General features: G+C 39.2%; 1 protein-coding gene across 1 annotated transcript in view; it reads left to right on the forward strand.

Moving 5' to 3' along the window:
- The window catches only part of LOC106092378 (sodium-dependent dopamine transporter), a 46,076-nt gene that overhangs the window by 8,039 nt on the left and 17,541 nt on the right, over window positions 1-20,496 (forward strand). The window contains exon 2 of the mRNA XM_013259221.2: window positions 4,786-4,995. Within this exon, the coding sequence (XP_013114675.1) occupies window positions 4,786-4,995 (210 nt within the window). The remainder of the gene's footprint in view (window positions 1-4,785; window positions 4,996-20,496) is intronic.

Here is a 20,496-nt window from a genome sequence, read left to right on the forward strand (position 1 = left end):
AAGTTCGGTCGAGCAGAATCTGGGGAACTCACCACCATGAATTCTGCTAAACATTTTTATAAACTAAATTTAGTTGATGGGCATAATTATACCCACCACCGAAGGATGGGGGTATATTCCTTTTTGTCATTCCGTTTGCAACACATCGAAATATCCATTTCCGACCCTATAAAGTATATATATTCTTGATCAGCGTAAAAATCTAAGACGATCTAGACATGTCCGTCCGTCTGTCTGTTGAAATCACGCTACAGCCTTTAAAAATAGAGATTTCAGAAAAGTTTCAGCTCAATAACTTTGCACAGATTCTTTTTTTTTTCCATAAGCAGGTTAAGTTCGAAGATGGGCTATATCGGACTATATCTTGATAAAGCCCCCATATAAACCGATTCGCCGATTTAGAGTCTAAGGTCCATAAATGCCACATTTATTATCCGATTTTGCTGAAATTTGGGACAGTGAGTTGTGTTAGGTCCTTCGACATCCTTCGTTAATTTGGCCCAGATCGCTTCAGATTTGGATATAGCTGCCATATAGACCGATCTGCCGATTTAGGGTCGTAGGCCCACAAAAGCCACATTTATTATCCGATTTTGATGAAATTTGGGACAGTGAATTGTGTAAGGCCGTTCGACATCCTTCGTCAATTTGGCCCAAATCGGTGCAGATTTGGATATAGCTGCCATATAGACCGATCTGCCGATTTAGGGTCGTCGTTAGGGTCAAAAGCCACATTTATTATCCGATTTTGATGAAATTTGGGACAGTGAATTGTGTTAGGCCCTACGACATCCTTCGTCAATTTGGCCCAGATTGGTGCAGATTTAGATATAGCTGCCATATAGACCGATATCTCGGTTTTAGGTTTTGGGGTCATAAAAGACGCATTTATTGTCAGATGTCGCTAAAATTTGAGACAGTGAGTTTAGTTAGGCTCTTCGACGTCCTTCATCAATTTGGCCCAGATCACCCCAGATTTGAATATAGCTGTCATATAGACCGATCTCTCGATTTAAGGTTTTGGGCCCATAAAAGGGGCATTTGTTGTCCGATTTCGCCGGAATTTGGGACAGTGCTTTGTATTAGGCTCTTCGACATTTTCCTGCACCTTAGCCCAAATCGGTCCAGATTTGGATATAGCTGCCATGTAGACTGATATCTCGATTCAAAATCTTGGCCCCATAAAAGGCGTATTTATAATCCGATTTCACTGAAATTTGCCACAATGGCTCATGTTAGGCTTTTCGACATCCGTATCGTATATGGTTCAGATCGGTTTATTTTTAGATATAGCTACTATACTTATTATTGGGTTGCTCAAAAAGTAATTGCGGATTTTTTAAAAGAAAGTAAATGCATTTTTAATAAAACTTAGAATGAACTTTAATCAAATATACTTTTTTTACACTTTTTTTTCTAAAGTAAGCTAAAAGTAACAGCTGATAACTGACAGAAGAAAGAATGCAATTACAGAGTCACAAGCTGTGAAAAAATTTGTTAACGCCGACTATATGAAAAATCCGCAATTACTTTTTGGGCAACCCAATTGGTCCAAATCGGAATATATTTTGATATAACTGCTATGGGACATAAGGTATGAAATTTTCACCGAATTTTGGTGGTTTACATATATACCCGAGGTGGTGGGTATCCAAAGTTCGGCCCGGCCGAACTTAACGCCTTTTTACTTGTTTTATTTTACATACCAAAGTTCTGTGAACCTAGGAAAAATTACAGCTTCTAGGAACCGAACATGGATGATCGAGAGATCGGTTTATATGGCAGCTATATCCGGTTATAGACCAATTCTTAGACAGCTCATAGCACAGTTGTTGGTAGTCATAACAGAATAGTACACGCAAAAGTTTAGCCAAATCGGAAAAAAATGGTGGCTTCCAGGGGCTCAAGAAGTAGAATCGGGAGATCGGTTTATATAGGAGCTATATCAGGTTATAGACCGATTTGGACCGTACTTGGCACAGTTGTTGGAAGTCATAACAGAACACTATGCACAATTTCAGTCAAATCGGATAAAAACTGCGGCTTCCAGGGCCTCAAGAATTCAAACCGAGGGATCGGTTTATATGGGAGTTATGTCAGGTTATAGACTGATTCGGACCGTACTTGGTACAGTTGTTGAATGTCGTCACAGAACATCGCATGCTAAATTTCATCCAAATCGGACAAAAATTGCAGCTTGTAAGGACTCAAGAAGTCAAAGTCGATTGGCTGTAGCCTTCAAAGAGAGTGGACGAGCTTTTAGCAAACGCTCTTTAATTTTTCTAATTTCACTGGATCGGTGTATATGGGAGCTTTATTAGGTAATAGACCGAATTGGACCGTACTTGGTACTGTCGTTGGAAGTTATAACAGAGCACTATGTGCAAAATTTAAGCCAAATCAGACAAAACTTACGGCATCCAGGGGCTTAAGAAGTCAAATCGGGAGATCGGTTTATATGGGAGCTATATCTAAATCTGAACCGATATGGCCCATTTTCAAGCAGCTAGCTTTACGCATTCAAGCGCTATCGTGATTTCGACAGACATAGGAAATGCTCCAACGTCTCATCATCTTCCCCGCATGCCCTACACATGAATTTTCCCATATGATCTTCGCCGTCCTACCGACCGTTTCGCTGTTGTACATGGGCGCGTTCGTCGCCCACGCCCTTACCTCGGAGTGCGTCGAATCGAAAGGCTTCGGGTCAACCAAGTTATTGACGGCAGTTCTTTGGCATCCGCTGCCAAATTGTCTGCTTTCTCATACCCAGTTACTCCGCTACGCCTCAGAGAAGGCGTTAATCTCCTTCCTATTTACTGTCCGTAAAGGTGTTCAAATTTCAAATTTCGGTGAAATTTTCCCTAAAGGTAAAATTTCAGTGAAATTTTCTCTGAAGAAAAAATTTCAGTGAAACTTTCACTAAAGACAAAATTTCTGTAAAATTTTCTCTAAAGACAAAATTTCAGTGAAATTTTCTCTAAAGACAAAATTTCAGTGAAATTTTCTCTAAAGACAAAATTTCAGTGAAATTTTCTCTAAAGACAAAATTTCAGTGAAATTTTCTCTAAAGACAAAATTTCAGTGAAATTTTCTCTAAAGACAAAATTTCAGTGAAATTTTCTCTAAAGACAAAATTTCAGTGAAATTTTCTCTAAAGACAAAATTTCAGTGAAATTTTCTCTAAAGACAAAATTTCAGTGAAATTTTCTCTAAAGACAAAATTTCAGTGAAATTTTCTCTAAAGACAAAATTTCAGTGAAATTTTCTCTAAAGACAAAATTTCAGTGAAATTTTCTCTAAAGACAAAATTTCAGTGAAATTTTCTCTAAAGACAAAATTTCAGTGAAATTTTCTCTAAAGACAAAATTTTAGTGAAATTTTCTCCAAAGACAATATTTCACTGAAATTTTCTCCAAAGACAAAATTTCAGTGAAATTTTCTCTAAAGTCAATATTTCAGTGAAATTTTCTCTAAAGACAAAATTTCAGTGAAATTTTCTCTAAAGACAAAATTTCAGTGAAATTTTCTCTAAAGTCAAAATTTCAGTGAAATTTTCTCTAAAGACAAAATTTCAGTGAAATTTTCTCCAAAGACAAAATTTCAGTGAAATTTTCTCCAAAGACAAAATTTCAGTGAAATTTTCTCCAAAGACAAAATTTCAGTGAAATTTTCTCCAAAGACAAAATTTCAGTGAAATTTTCTCCAAAGACAAAATTTCAGTGAAATTTTCTCCAAAGACAAAATTTCAGTGAAATTTTCTCCAAAGACAAAATTTCAGTTAAATTTTCTCCAAAGACAAAATTTCAGTGAAATGTTCTCTTAAGACAAAATTTCAGTAAAATTTTCTCCAAAGACAAAATTTCAGTGAAATTTTCTCTAAAGACAAAATTTCAGTGAAATTTTCTCTAAAGACAAAATTTCAGTGAAATTTTCTCCAAAGACAAAATTTCAGTGAAATTTTCTCCAAAGACAAAATTTCAGTGAAATTTTTCTTAAAGGCAAAATTTTAGTGAAATTTTCTCCAAAGACAAAATTTCAGTGAAATTTTCTTTAAAGACAAATCTTTTATGCAAATTCCTTTACTGACAAACTTATTTTTTTAGTTCCTTGATCAAAAATTCGTCGTTATGGTACGGACGAGCCCATTAAGGTTTATTTTTATACGTTTTCTTTATTTTTATAAAAAATTAAAAAAAAAAACTTGTCTGGGGGATTTTTAGTTTTGAAGGCTGCTAGTTTTAATTAAATTGGGCGTTTACACGTTGTCATTTTTAACTAGAAACTGACAATTGCGCTACTTTATATGTATTACAAATAAATGTTAATTCTAGAGAATGGTGATAAATTTTTATGCATTTACATTTTGAGCTTCATTGATATTTGCAACTGAAAACTGAACAACTTGACCAACACGTTTTGGCGATTTGCATCTACAAAATGCATAATGCGATTTAATAAAAGTTGTAGCACACACCTCGAAATCTAGAATGTTGTACAAACAAAACTGAATCATCTACGTCATATTCCCTGGAAATAGTTGTGGTTTGATAGTTCGTCCATATAGGGAATTACAAAAATTGTCAACAAATGTGAAGAGTAGTTACTATGCATTCAATAAATGAGTCAGCGAACAAAAGCCCTGCTTAACTTAATCTGTTTAGTCCGTATTCATCGGATTTTTCCAAATATGCAATTTTAAAATATCTTTTAAAATTAATTTTTACATTTTTTATATTCACCTCAATTTATTTAAATTTTCCCCCTGCTTTGAATTTTTTGCAGATTTAGAAGACGAAGAAAACGACGTCGCCTTGGCGATGTCACCTAACAGACAGATAGCCAAGACTACAACAGCACGTGACATCAGCGATAGTCCCGATGAACGTGAAACATGGAGCGGCAAAGTCGACTTCCTATTATCCGTTATAGGATTCGCTGTGGATTTAGCAAACGTCTGGCGATTTCCTTATCTTTGCTACAAAAATGGCGGAGGTAAGTAGGAAATAAATGATTTGGACCTTCTAAGAAGCTTATTGTTAAAAGATTTACAAGACAACAACTGTAATGATGATTGTTGTGTGGACGCACTGCGAAACAATGACTTTTTCTTGCTTAAACTCTTCTTAGTATTTTAGCTCTGGTTTGGGGAGGGGGGGATGGATGATTGCTGTTGAGGCAATGGCTAATTTGCTGTGCTTCTCAACCTAATGCCTTCCTTGTTAGACGCAGCCAGAGAAAAGTGAGCAATTAGCCACAGCAATTTCCTTTTTTTTCTGCGTCTACTTAGCTCTGAGTTTCATTATCCTGAATAAAGACTTTTTGTTGTTGTTGCAGCAGCTGCTTTCGTTGTCCTTGCGAATGAGTGCCTGTTGCTTTGAGCTTTTCGCAGTCAAGAACATGATATACGCCTATTGTGGCTAATACTTTCTTTTGAATTGTTGTGGTGACTTACTTCATTGGTAAGCTCTAAGATGCTGGCAGGCTAAGTTAAGTGTTGGAGTAATTTATGCCTTTTGTTATTGACTCACAATTCACTCCTATAATCTGGGATTTATTTGACGATTTTATGCTTGCGCAACAAGTATGACATATTTAATGAATAGAAATCAAGTGAGTCTTTATTTAGAATTCGAAATCGTTGATTTTTAAACCCCTTTTTAGAGCGGATAAGGATGGGGAAATGCTTTATGTCTCTCGCCTTATGCCGGACTCCATTCTTATCAACTCTACCGACTAAAACCCACTCTGTTGGACCTCGTGGGATTAATTCCACCTCAAAACCGCTTTCGCATTACTTCGTGGAGGACCCCATATCTGGTGATTATTCATATAATCTTCATTGTGTCTGCGTCAAAACCTTCGCATTCAAATTCTACGCTAATGCGTGTTCGGCGTATTTCATTGCCGGCTCCCAGTTCTTCTCCTTCTCCAATATCCTCCGATCTATAGTCCTAGGCGAAACTTCGCCAATCACTGTTTTCAGTTCCCTGTGTCGTTCGACCCAGCGCTCGCAGTGTGTGTTCTACATTGTCTGCAACTTTTAACTCCTTATAAACACACTTGTTGGATAGCCCGTGCGGGATAGCTGTTTGCACCACACAGGCTGGAATATTGAGGTCGGATCTGTGTGGTGTTCATTGCTGTCACGAGAAGCTTAGCTGTGAGCTACCGGGCGTCCGCAGGTTTCGGATGGTGGAATGCCCCATACGGAGTAGCTGTAACTGCAGTCGCGGATAATCAGCGATATCGAACGGAGAGTCAGCGTACAATCAGCGGCGGCACCGGCTCTTGCATAAATACTGAGTGCCAATGATGCTCGATATGATATAGCGGGTTTTTGGCGCCTTTAAATAACCAATGGCCACCTTGTTCCCGCGGCGATCGATCCTTTGGGCTGGAACAAGGTTGCTCACCAACAGGAGCTTGACGAGGATCGCCACCTCCACATGAAAATGTGGCTACAACAACAACACTTGTTGGAAGAGCATTTGCCCATTCTATAAAGGTAAATCCGGAAGTAAACATGGCCATCACTGTGCTTCTTATATCTCCACATCCGTACATGGAAGAAAAGTCGTTGTATCTACCGGACTGCCCCGACTCTTATTCGCCTAAATGTGTTACCATCTCTCGATAGTCTTCTCTCGTATGGCCCCTGTATGATCCAGTTGAATTCTACCCCCTTCTCTCTGAGTGTTGAACCTCGCGATGTCCCGCTCCGTGGTAGGTTTATCGGAACCATTCCAACTATTATAAGGGCTGCGGTCTTCACCACTGTCCGGTAAGAAGATATGATCAGATATGATCGTAATTGCCGTCGACCTCTGTACCGAGAGCAGGGATTTCGTTCGCCATGCTGTCTGCAATGTATAGCGCCACTGGGATATTTTTTCTCGTTAGGAGGAGCAACCCTTTCTTCTGCATTGCTAGCCTTGGCCAGTCAGTCCTTTGCCCTTTGAATCATCTACCGTAGTTTGCGCTCTGCACATTCTGTGTCTCTTGCTGGGTTGTAGTCAGCCTATCCTGCTACACACAGGTTCCATCTGGTATATCTGTTCGCGGTATGCAATTATAACTAACATTCCAGATATTCCTTGCGCCGCTCCTGATGTGGGCTCATATTTACTCGTTCTACCCTAAGAGTTCTACCTTAAGAGTTATAGACATCTCACTGTGGACGGATAGTAGGCTACTCCGCGGATTATCACCGCGGATTTTGGAGATAGTGAGGTCAGAAGGTGGGTGACAAGGGGAACGATTCAGGAAAGGGTGTTCTCGCTGATTCTCTGGAACCTTGTGATAAATGAAGTCCTATTGGATTTCAACAGCGATGGTACGAAACTAATCGCATATTGACGTCGTGCTGGTGATCCGAGACTAGTTTTTCTAGACAATCAGCGAGATTATGGGCTGCCAGAAATAGATTGAGGTTTAGCCCAAGGAAGACGAAGCTGATGCTCTTCACTCGTAGATATAGGATACTCGACTTAAGATTCCCTTTTTTGGACAGGACAACTCTGTAGTTGTCGAAGGTGGCAAAAATATTGGCATAGTCCTCGTTTCGAAACTGCCATAAAAAAGGAATACAGAGGAAGGAAGCCGAAAGGCGCGTTTCTCCTTCTACTCCAACAGAAAGATGATCGGAAAGAAGAGGGGAGTTATCCCGAATACACGACCATAGTAAGACCAGAGCTGACATGAAGGGTATTGGTATAATGGAAGGCTGTAGAAAGGATAACTCAAACGAGGGGGTTTCAAAAGGTGCAAAGAGAGACCTGTGTTGAAATAGCGGAAGCGTTAAGGTCCACACCGCAAGCAGGTTTGGAAGCGATTCGCAATTCGAAACTGTGCCACTTAGATTGAGTTAAGGCTAAAGGTACTCGGCATGCTGATGGAAAACGGGTAAGGCCACAATTCCTTTCTAGCTACTATGGATGCAGAGGGTAGACTAAAGAAGGTCTCTGACAACCTCGTACCGAGACTAAGTCGCGGTAGGGGGACTGATGCAGTGTTTGAGGAAGATGAGACCACGGTCTGAATAGATGGCTTCGAGATGAAGTCAGGGACGGCCTTGGGAATCTACTACCATCTACTCCGATATCAGTATGTCAGTGGGACTTCCGGGCGAGTGAACGGTTTTTCAGGCAGAGACCTGTGCCAATATAAAAGCCGCTAATGAAATCCTAAGAAGGGGTTAACCTCCGCGTCTCATCTGACCGCTACATTCACATCGCGACCAGGAGTTGCATATATTGACCATCTCGATATTCGAGATGGTCAAATACTTGGGAGTGATCTTGGATAAGAAATTGAATTGGAAGTGTCACATCTAGGAGCGTATCTAAGTTGCTTGAATCCGAGGTTAGTACACTGGCGTAATTACACCAATACTAACTTACGCCTTAGTAGTTTGGTGGACGGCGATGGAAAAGAGTGCAACGTAAAGACATTACAACAGGATGAGAAAACAAGTTGTCTTGCGATAGGCGGGGCCATTCGACTCTGCCTACCAGGACACTGTAGACTACTGAAGATATCCGATCCATATACAATGGATAAAAGATAGGAGCAGATCATACCAACAAATTAGAGTGGTGGCGACGATAGGAAACCTGGATGGAACGAAATAAGTATCGTTTCGGTTATTTGCATCCACACTTGGGGTCGAGACATTGCCAGAAGTGGCACATTCTTGGGTTGATAGAACTCCAGTATTGCCATCTAGAAGTTCATGCCACACGGATGAAGGACAGAGCTGGCCTGGGCCCAGAGACTGAGATATGTTTCCGACTGCCTGACCATAATGCTGCCCTCCAGGCGGAGATCCGGGCAATTAAAGATTACGTGAGCTGATATGGTGTTAACGCGACAAGATCTACTCGATCTATCTTAACGGACAGTAAACTGACAAAGTGGTCGAAGAGGCCAGTGGATTGCCATGCACTCCAGGTTTGGGGACAAAAATCCTATGGTGGGATCCGGATCGGGGAAAAATTATTACTGAGAGAAAGCAGGGCGCACTTATGCAGAATAGGTGAGACAAGTGACAGCGCGTGTAACGCACGTCAAAAGTTGAAAAGACCCTGAAACATTTGCTATGTCAATGCCCGGCTTTTACGGCTTACTGAGTTCGGCACCGCTCCGCATCCACACCCTCTTTCATAGGTTGGAAACAGCTATTCTACTTTTCCATTACCAGGTGTTCCCGAGCTGGTGCGATCTAATAATCTAGGGCTGCCGCCTGCCTTGTCCATGTAGATACTGAACTGTTTGGTTCTTGTTCTTGGTTGACTCTCGCCCTCTCCCTAATTTTCAAAAACGCCAGATCTCGCAGTTGGACCGTGCGATTCAAGCGAAATTATACTCTTATAGTAACCTAAAAACAAAAATGTGGCATCCACATTTTGGCTGGGCTAAGGGGACTGCCCTACCCCCAAATAGAGCGCACAAGTGAATAGAGCGCCGTTCCACCCACAAAACACACCCTTAAACGGACTTATGGCAATATGGTGCTCAAATGAAAGGTCTTATATCAACTTTCGGGACCAAGTGTCTAGGAGGCCACCTCAACCCTATAAGACTCCCATATAGTACGTATTTGCTGACCTTGGCAATAAGGGGCTCAAATATAAGGTAATTAAGAGTAGAATACGAATCTGATTTCTTTTAGAGCCAATTCTTTGGGTTTCCGCCCCAACCTTAAACAACCCTAAAACCGGACATATTTGCCGACTATTGCAATGCGGGGCTCAAATGAAAAATGTTTGGGAGTAGAGCACCAAAATGAAATCAACATTGGGAACCAAGTGTCTGGGAGCCGTCCCGGCCTAAAATGGGACCAAGTGTTTGGAAGACGCCGCCCTACCCCCTAAACTGGATAAAATGTTCTTCAAAAATAAAATTTTGGCAAAATTTTCTATAGAAATAAAATTTTGGCAAAATTTTCTATAGAAATAAAATTTTGACAAAATTTTCTATAGAAATAAAATTTTGACAAAATTTTCTATAGAAATAAAATTTTGACAAAATTTTCTATAGAAATAAAATTTTGACAAAATTTTCTATAGAAATAAAATTTTGACAAAATTTTCTATAGAAATAAAATTTTGACAAAATTTTCTATAGAAATATATTTTTGACAAAATTTTCTATAGAAATAAAATTTTGGCAACTTTTTCAATAGAAATAAAATTTTGACAAAATTTTCTATAGAAATAAAATTTTGTCAAAATTTGGCTTGTAAGGACTCAAGAAGTAAAATCGGGTGATTGGTTAATATGGGAGCTATATCACGTTATAGACCGATTTGGAACGTACTTGGTACAGTTGTTTAAAGTCATAACAAAACACCGCATGCAAAATTTCAGCCAAATCGGACAAAAAATGCAGCTTGTAAGGGCTCAAGAAGTCAAATCGGGAGATCGGTTTTATGGGAGATATATCAGTTTATAAACCGATTTGGAAGGTACTTGGCACAGTTGTTGGAAGTCATAACAGAACAAATCGGACAAAAATTTCAGTTTCCAAGGGCTCAAAAATCAAATCAGGAGATCGGTTTATATGGGAGCTATATGTTAATCTTAACCGATAGGCCCATTTACATTCCCCAACGACCTTCATCAATATTAACTATCTGTGCAAAATTTCAAGCGGCTAGCATTACGGGTTCGACCGCTATCGTGATTTCGACAGACGGACGAACGGACATGACTAGATCGACTCAGGACGTCGAAACGATCAAGAATATATATATATACTTTATGGGGTGTTAGACAAATATTTCGAGGTGTTACAAACGGATTAGTATACCGTCATCCTATGGTGGTGGGTATAAAAATAAGTACTAATAGTGTTCACAACTACAATTGAAAGTGTTAACATTTTTTTCTTTTATTTTGACAATGGCCAAATTAAGCATTTATCCCTCGTTTAATCTTCCCACACCAATAATAACAATCCTCAAAAAATAAGCAAAAGAAAAACCCTCACAAATGTATGTGTGACTCGCTAAGAAATCAGGATATTCATCATCATATGCTTAAGTTATAATGGGAAGGAGCGATTCTATGGGGTTAAGTGCTCTCAATGTGACAACTAAATCCTAAAGTATTGTAAGAATTCATTCCAACATTATAAGGATGCCAATCTCCAACCGCCACCTTCCATCCTTACCCACAAACACTTTACTCTATCACACAAACACTCCATCATCAGCAGAGTCGCTCGGCATCATCACCAGCATCATATTCGTGATGCTATCATCATTAGAATCGTGTATAATGCGATTTGGTTCCGTTGTCAAGACATATGCCTGCTCCAACTCACACCCCAAAACCCACACTCCACACATAGCAGATGGCCTGGCCTGTTGTAGATCGAGGACTGTGCGGGACAATGTTAACAACTTCTACTAAAGGATTTCATACTCCATTATTATTGTGTCATGATGACATTTTATTGCCCTAAAAAGGCAAAAGCAAAAAATCGGTAAAGTGGAAAAGCCATCACAAAAAAGACGTATGCTTAAAAGCATGCGATTAATACAATTGGCTGTGATTTCACAGAGTCCCTTTTTCCTGCATTCAGGACGCGGGCTACAACCGTAGCGAATACAACTCAATTTGTGGCCGAACACCGTGAAAGGAATAGAAATTGGTATATTGTGCTAGTGTGTTTTTTTTCTGGTTTTGCACCGGTAAAGCTTAAAGAAGTGTTGTAAAGGAAGGACGTTACAATGTGGTGTAGTGGGGTAAGCTTCAAGCTACATTGCTGCTTTAAAAACACTTTTCTGAAAAGGCACAGTGGGATTTCAAGCTGAAATGTGAGATTTAAAAAATTTTTTAAAAAATTTCCTATGTACCGAATTTCGACTTCACAGAAAGTTTTGTTAAATTTAGTTAGAAAAAATCATAGATTTTAAATAAATTTTATTTGACAATTTCCTTTGTAGAACTGTCAATTAAGGTTGAGGTTTATTAAGGCTATTGAAAATTTTCAAAAAATTTGACTTTAAAGAAGTTTTGTAAAAAATACGCTTGTCATAAATAATTATGGAAAAATTTTACAAACTACGTAAAAATACCATCGGCATTTGATTTTCATCGCCAACATCGTTACAACTTTATGTTTATAGAAAATTTGTCAAACAAATTTTTCTTCAAAATTAGGTTTTTAGACAATTTTTTTGTCGCACTGAATTTAGCCCGATTCGTCCCAAATGCTTTTTATTAAATTTCCATATTACTAATCAGCCTTTCTGTCCATTCCCGTACCAGAAAATACCAGAGTGTATTAAACTGTACCACGTTTTCCCACTGCTAGTACGATTTATTATTTTTTTATCTTCTCCCTACCCTATTGTTTCGAGACGTTCATCATATTGTGCAAATGTTCAGCATTCTACTTCCTCCGTTCAACTTGTATGTAGTGTACAATGTTATACTTTTTAGTACTTAAATATCCATAAACTCATTTAGTCCCTTAAATTTGGTTTTTTGCAAAAAAGAAACACATTTACGGTCCATTTTTTGAATTTTGATCCCAATAAGCAAAATACTAAATATAAACTAAATATAATAGGTTAACGATAACCCACATCGCCCCGACGTCCAAAATTGGATGTAGAGCTCTCGAAGGAATCTAATTGAGTATTTCAGGTCCCTGCATGAAATTGGCAAACTAAGTATACATTTATATAGAATTTATTACAAAATCACAAACTGAACCTTACACTACTACTAGCTTTTGACAAAATGTGTAGTTCGACTCAGAAATTCCTGCTGATTCGGCTTAGTCATGTCTGTCTATCTGCATATCCTTTCTGTACTGACAGTCCGTGAGTCGTTTTTTTTTTGTAATTAGTGTGGAGACCGCATTTGTTATCCAATCATCACAAAAAATTGCAGATGTCCCTTTTTCAGCCCAAAGACATACGCTATCATCTGGATTCCACTACCTAATTTCATTAAAATCTTTTCAGATTGCACCCAATGGAATAAGTAATGAACTTTTGTCATTTCGAAAATGAATATACGAAAATGATAATATCAATCATTGCCTTTAAAGGAGTAATTGACAAAATTTTCAATTAATTTTTTGATTGATCCAACTGAAAATATGATTGAAATTTGTCGAAATTTTCAATTAATTTTTTAATTAATACAATTTAAAAAATGATTGAAATTTTTTAAAGCCTTTTGTGTTATCCGTTTCGTAGAATCGGTTGCCATGGGATTGCCAAAAATTCACCGACGTGAGGGAAAAATGGGCTCTTGAAATTTTCTTCCAGTTATATCGTATGTGATATGGTGATTGGGTAAAATCGATTAAAGGCTACAGCGCACCTTATAAAAATTGCACACATTATAAAAATTGCTATAGGGTCTAAGACCAATTTTTATTGAAAATTTTTTCGATTCGATTAAAAAATGGTTGATTCATTTAATTTTTTAATTGAAAATTAAAAAATTTAATGACGTTTGTTTAGATTCAATAAAAAATTAATTGCATCAATTAATTTTTTAATTGAAAATTGTTAAAATTTTAAACACTATTGTAATTGAAAAAAAAAACATATTCAATTAAAAAAATTACCAAATCAATTAATTTTTTAATTGAAAACGAATTTTTTTTTCAATTAAATTTTTAATTTGTGTGTGTGCTGTTAACGTTATATGGCTTTTGGAAGAGATGTTGGCTGTTGGTTTTTGAGTTGTTTCTTACTGCGCATAAGGAAGGATTGACTAATAAGACACAACGTTTCATTCGAAGGGCATGCTTCTACCATTACACTGCTCACTAATTAGTGAGTAGGTGGAAGCATGTAATATTTTGGTGGCATAGTAATCTGAGTCCTCTGGCAAAGGGCGAAATCTCGATCATTGCAGCGCGCCCCAAAACATTTAACACACCACAGCTGAAACTCTTTGAAGGGTTTTTGTTGTTTCGCTTTTCTATTTCAGATAGAAGCAAAAAAGATAAAAATCATTGGTTCAATCCAACAACAATATGAGACAATTTTTAGCCAATATTTTTTCTGTGTAGGAATCAAAAAATGGCCCTATTACCAAAATTACACTATTTTACAGAAGCTCTATTCAACATATCGTCTGGGGAGTTTTCACTTGGGAATGGAAAATTCGTAATCTACCCCCAAATATTTGGAGGCCATCGTAGCGTAGAGGTGAGCATGTCCGCCTATGACTATGAAGTTTCCCAGCACTGTAAGAGATATACTTCAGGAAGCTCTTCGTGCAACATCAAATTGGACTACCGAAAGAGGTCTAGGTATAAATCTGGCAAGACAGAAGTAGTTCTTTTCAGCAGGAGGTGCAAGTTGCCTACAGTGGAAGCTGTCTCCTTGGGAGGAGTGAATGTTTCATTTAAAGAAAGCGCAAAATACCTGGGTGTTTTGTTGGACAGGAAATTGAACTTCAAATCCAACATTTTAGAAGGGTCAAGAAAGGGAACTCTTGCCCTATACACCTGCAATAGAGCCATTGGCAAAAGTTGAGGGTTTAGACCGCGTGTCATGTATTGGGTATATACTGCAGATGTCAGACCTATAATGCTATATGGTGATGTGGTCTGGTGGACGGCGCTTCAAAAGTCCACCTGCTCAAAACTTAACCGGATCCAAAGGATGGCTTGTTTGTACATTAAAGCCGTACTGGGGACTACACCATTTGATGCACTGAATTTATTGCCTCTCGACATTGTGTTATCCTTGATACAATATACGCTGTTCCAGGCAGTGTGGATTATACCCTACATGAGCCGCATTTTGATAAAAAGTACTGTACCACTATTCCTAATAGAAACGATTGAAACTACGTTATGCCTGGTAGCAAAAGTTACATAGACTTCTATACGGATGTTTCCAAACTAAACGACCAGGTGGGCTTTGGGATGTACACCAAAGATCTAGAATTGGTCAAAAGATTACCCGGACTCTGCAGTGTGTATCCAGCGGAGATCCTTACAATTAAGGAAGTGGTGAAATGGCTGAGATATAATGTCATAGTGGCGATTGGCATAAATATCTTCTCAGACAGCCAGGCAGCCATTAAATCCCTGGAAAACGTATTTCTGAACACAAAAACCGCCCTCGACTGTCGCAGATCTCTCAACGAGAAGGCTGGAAAGTTCATAATTCACCTGTTCTGGGTGCCGGGCCACAAAGATATCCCAGGGAATTGTGAAGCGGACGAGCTTGCGAGCCTATGAACTACCCTACACATTCCGAGGGTACTGGAATCTGTGGGTATGCCTCTAGCAATATGTAAGCTAAGTTTTCAGGACCAGGCCCGAAGGACAACTAATGATAAATGGTCACAAAGAGGGGACTGTGAGCATTCCAAAACTATGTGGCCTAATCTAGACTCGAAGAGGTCTACCGCTTTGCTGTCATTGGCTAGCAGTGAGAAGAAGTTCCACTTTTGAGGACATCGAATAAGAAGAGACTAAAGAACACCTTCTGTGTGTTTGTCCCGCACTAGCAGTGAGAAGGAGTTCCACTTTAGGTTCTTATTTCTTTGAGAACCTAAAGTGGAACCTGTCTGATTTAGCGGATGTGAACATTCGCTAGTTATTGGGCTTTTTAAAGTGATCTGGATGGTTCAACGGTAGGAACTAGAAGGCATCTCTCTTCTTCTGTTCCTGTGTTATCACAATGGACGAAAACGTCTAAATGAGACTGATGACAGACTGCCACTTAAAACTAACCTAAACTTTATATTCCCGATTGGTCTATGGGGCGGCCCCATATCTCAGTCCAAATTTTAAAGTCAGATTCGTTCTCCACTCCCAAGTTCCTTTCTTTTGATACCCATATTGCCACAAGACATACTTTTGGGTTAGGGCGTTTCTTTTTGCTATTTGACTTCAAATTTGGCTACTATCGCATAAGGTTTTGGATTACTATTGCATAAGGGAGCAAAAAATTCGCTTTTATCGTTCCACCACACTCCAACTCACCTTCAAGGCCGGGCTATTAAAAAAAATAAAGTAAATTATGTGCTCTGTTTCTTATTTTTAATCAACATATCCTCTTGAGGGGTCTTTGGAGTTAGGACGACCCTTCAGAGATTTAAGACCAAGTTTGAATTTCAGTTGCGTACTCTACTCCTAAATACTTCCCAATTGATACCACACTATTCTCACTCGACAAAATGGTAGCTCCATGGGTGTTCGTTGGTGTGAGAGGTTTTCAGATGCCTCGCCCGAAATGTTTATATCAGAACTTTATTCCACTTTCAAATATCCTTAATTTGAGACCCACATTATTCCGATCGGTTTATGCGTCCGCTCAATGGGGTATTGGGGTGGGGCGTTCCCCTTGTGACTTTACCTCAAATTCAATTATTAGATGTTTGACTCATCATTAGGACGCAAACAAAAACTTATTAAGAATCGTCCCCTTTCTCCGACATCTGGAAGTTTTGAAAATAAGACTTCGATATATTCCCCTATAGACCGATTTTAGGCTTTAACTTCTTGAGGGCACATAACATTAAGGGTTAATTTTTAAGAAGAGCTTGTTCGGACTATGTCTTCATGTACATTAAGGCGACCTCTCTATTTTACTTCTCAAAAGTTCAAAGAGCATAGCTTTTATTTGATTTGAATAGAATTTGGAATGATGAGTTTAAATTTAACGTCTATGCCTAATATTGAACATACGTTCAAGTTTCCGATATCGATCCCCAACAAGACCAAACTCCCGAGGAGGAAGAGGAGGTATATTCCCTTCTACATCTAGTGAAGTTTGGTACTGAAAGATCTAGTTTTTGCTATGGCCATCATATAAACCAATCCTCTGATTCAAAAATCCTTCAAAACCATAGGGTGATTGGCATAACAAATGTTCGCACTACAAAACTTACTTAATTTTTTCATTTTTCTTTTTCTGTCAAATACTTCCATTGTGAGTCCTAAAGTTCCGTCTTTTAGCATTTTTTTTTATTGTGACACGCACCATTTCTTATCCTGTTGCTCTTTATGTGGGAAAACCGACATAAATCTTACGATTGTTTTGCTTCAATGGTTGTATGTAATGGTGTGACTGACTGGCTGGCTTAAGTGAAAATAATCAAGAAATAATATTTTTTATTGAGTTCGTACTTTTTGCCACTCTCACATCAAATTGAAATATTATGCGGCTCAGTGATTTCAATTGTATTCCTTTTTAGTCGACGGCGAAATAATTCGTAGTAACTCGCTATTGTGTAGAAAGTAGAAATGACAAAGAAATTAAATATGATGGAACATTCTTAAACTGTGTACGCTCCTCCTACTTTGGCTTATCATCTGCCATTAGGCTTGTTGCAGCCATGGTTATAATGGTGATGAAGGTATTTTTTTTTAATCCTAAAACCTTACAAATTGATTAGGTCAAAGTTGTCATAGCTACGTGGCATTATATATTTATTGCGGATGTTTAATTTCAAATTTATTGACTCACGTAATCAAGTCATTATGGTAAGCCTTAGTTGAGGGATTATTGATATTGAATTGCTAAAAGCAATTGACATTTAATAGAAATAAGTCAGATGGTATTTTACAATAGGGGAATATAAAATGTGTAAACCAAGGTTAGGTTAAGTTCTAAAGTAGCTTTGACATAGCTGCCAAAATAGGTTTTGCATTCATTGTATGGCACCAAAGCAAAATTTGCACTTATCCGGTTCTACGCAAATATCCTAATATTGAGTAACATCTTTCTTACTTTTTTGTGCATTTATGACAAAAAAAAACAGTTTTATTCTATTCCGCATAAAAACATTCAACGTCTATAAACACAAACACAACTTACAAGACTTATTTTTAGAATAATAAATAAAAAAGCTTAATGAAAATAGTGTTTTCTTTCCAAATATTGTAGGTTAGGTTATGTTAGATTGAAAATAGGGCACGGAAATTAATCCAAATATTTTTGGTCGTTGAATAAAATTCGCTCTCAAACGATTGACCGCTAAAAAGATAAATTGTATACAATTTTGGGAAGAAATTCACTTTTTTTAGGTTTTTGGCAGTAATATCAAATGTGCACTTAAGCGATTGGCAGTTAAATCAAAATTACTGTAGTACCAGTCCGCAATTAGACAAAAACAGACCAGAAGTAAGTAAAAATACTCGCTGGTGTTCATAATTCCAAATGCGATACCACATCCCCATTCTTTTACAAGCCACTTTGTAAGCTGGACATAGCCTCCGATGGACACTCAGAGAGAATTTCAATGTACCGTCATTTTTGTTGAGTATGATAAGGTGCTAGCTGTATAACAGGGTATTGATTCATAATTTTCAAAAAGGTTCGATCAAATATGAGGTCACATTATGAAGGGCTATGGGATCAGACTCGTACGGATATATATATGCCAATTAGGATGAAAAACTATGAACTGTGATGTCAGATCTAGTAGGATATACAGACAATATCCCAGCTGTCATCACAGCAAGAGACACGGAAGAGACAGCGCCCACAGTACGGCAGGTGATAACAAGGGAAAGGGATTGACAGGACTCTCATGTGGATTAAATTCGACATGCGACAATCAAGGCCGCGGTGGTAACTCAGTCGACTGATGGCAAACTTAGGTGGGGATTTCCCAAGCGCCTTTATCTTCTGCACTCCTTCTCCAAATCGTTTCGTATTTGGAGATAGCTTCCAACAGCCCTGCCAAGTATAGTTCAAATTGGTCTACAAACTCATATAAATCGATCTCCCTATAAGTCTTCTACGGACTCTAGAAGCTTAAATTTTTGCCTGATTTAATAGAAATTTGGTACGTTAGCAATCCCATGGCATCCGATTGTGCGCACCGCATCAGGCGAATCCGGTGCGTACAATCCTTCATTGACAAGGGCTTTTGAGGCGGCTCAATGTACGTGTTCGTCCCTTTTTGGTCATGGAAGAGGCACATCCCGGTGGGCCTTCTCCGCACGATTCTGGTCCTTGGCGGAATTGAGTGGGTGTCGGAGAGGTGAAAACCAGTGCATGGAGTGCTCCGATTTTGCTCTGACCTTACAATCACTACGGGTGTATAGTCACACTAAATGTGCAAGGTGCCGTGCAAACATAAACTGCAGTGGGTCACAGGCGTCATCTAATCGCTTTTGTGTCCTCGTCGTCAGACTATGTGAACCCCCCGACCTCTCCCATGCGGCAATATACGCAACGGCAGCATTCCAGACCCAATATTGCCAGGCCAGTGCCGGGAAGTGTATCATTTTAGCAACTAAACTGAAACGGTCTCCGTGGCAAGATCGATGAGATTGTAGATTTTATGAGTCGAAAGAATAAATTGGTCGCAGCGATACAGGAGACAAAACTGACCAACACCTGCAGCTTGCACAGTTGTGACGGATACAATGTGCTGCGTAAGGATCGCTCAAAGAATCGATGTGGGGGATTGACCTTCGTGATACACCATTCCGTGCAATATAGACCCATCTCGACTGCGCCTGGCGCTAGTGATCCCTACATGGAGTGCATGAGAATAGCAGTCAGGTGCGGTACTGCCGAGATAGAGCTATACAACGTGTACATACCGCCGGTTGCTAAGCTTACAACCCCGAAATAAGTGGGTTATTATCTGGCCATAATTGTCTGGTTCTAGGGGACTTTAATGCTCATCACATTTCATGGCATTCTCCCTTAGGTAATGACCAGTGGGGCTTAGCGTTGGCAGAGCAGATTGAAGGCTCCACATTTTGCACGATGAATGAGGATACCCCACTAGGATTACGAGGAGGTGTAGCAGCACGCACGATATTTCCATTGCATCCACTAATCCCCTGATCTCCTGAGTGATGTATCCTGGTCTGATCTTTGAGATCAGATCACCTCCCCATAATTTTTATCATTGACCTACCACCCGGCTTCATAACCTCTAAGCGCCGGACGTTTATCAATCAGAAGAATGTAGATTGGGCTGGCTTCAGAGAGTACACCAATTGCCGCTTCAGTGAACTGACATCTCCCTCGGATGTGCTAGTTGCCGAGACATCATTAACACAGCAGCCCCCCGCTTCATACCATCCGGTCGAACACCCCAAGTGCGTTCCTATTTTCCTGACGCAGGCATTGGTACTCGCAGACGAGCGTGATTCGTTGTACGGACCCCACTAACCCCAGAATGAGCGAGCTGATTGCTTGGAGCAATGTATCTTAGGCACCGGTTTAGGTCTACTGTTAAATCACTCTCGAACTCCGGTATAAGGGATGACAGGACACGGTTACGTCACTTTTGGTGACGTAACCGTGACAGGTCCGAAGAGATGCACCAGGTTGTTCGACTGCCAATTTATTGTTCATCCCGAGAATGACAGGCAAAGGAGGAAAGCTATCCGCCGTATCCGTGGTCTCCGAGCCGGGATGCAGACGTGCAAGATGTATATACCGGTTGTGACCAGAGACATCTGGACGCACACCATATTTGTCGCAGTTTATCTGGACACTGAACAGCATCAAGCAGACGAAAAATAGAACAC

Source organism: Stomoxys calcitrans, chromosome 5 (assembly GCF_963082655.1).
Source record: "Stomoxys calcitrans chromosome 5, idStoCalc2.1, whole genome shotgun sequence".
Lineage (NCBI taxonomy): Eukaryota > Metazoa > Arthropoda > Insecta > Diptera > Muscidae > Stomoxys > Stomoxys calcitrans.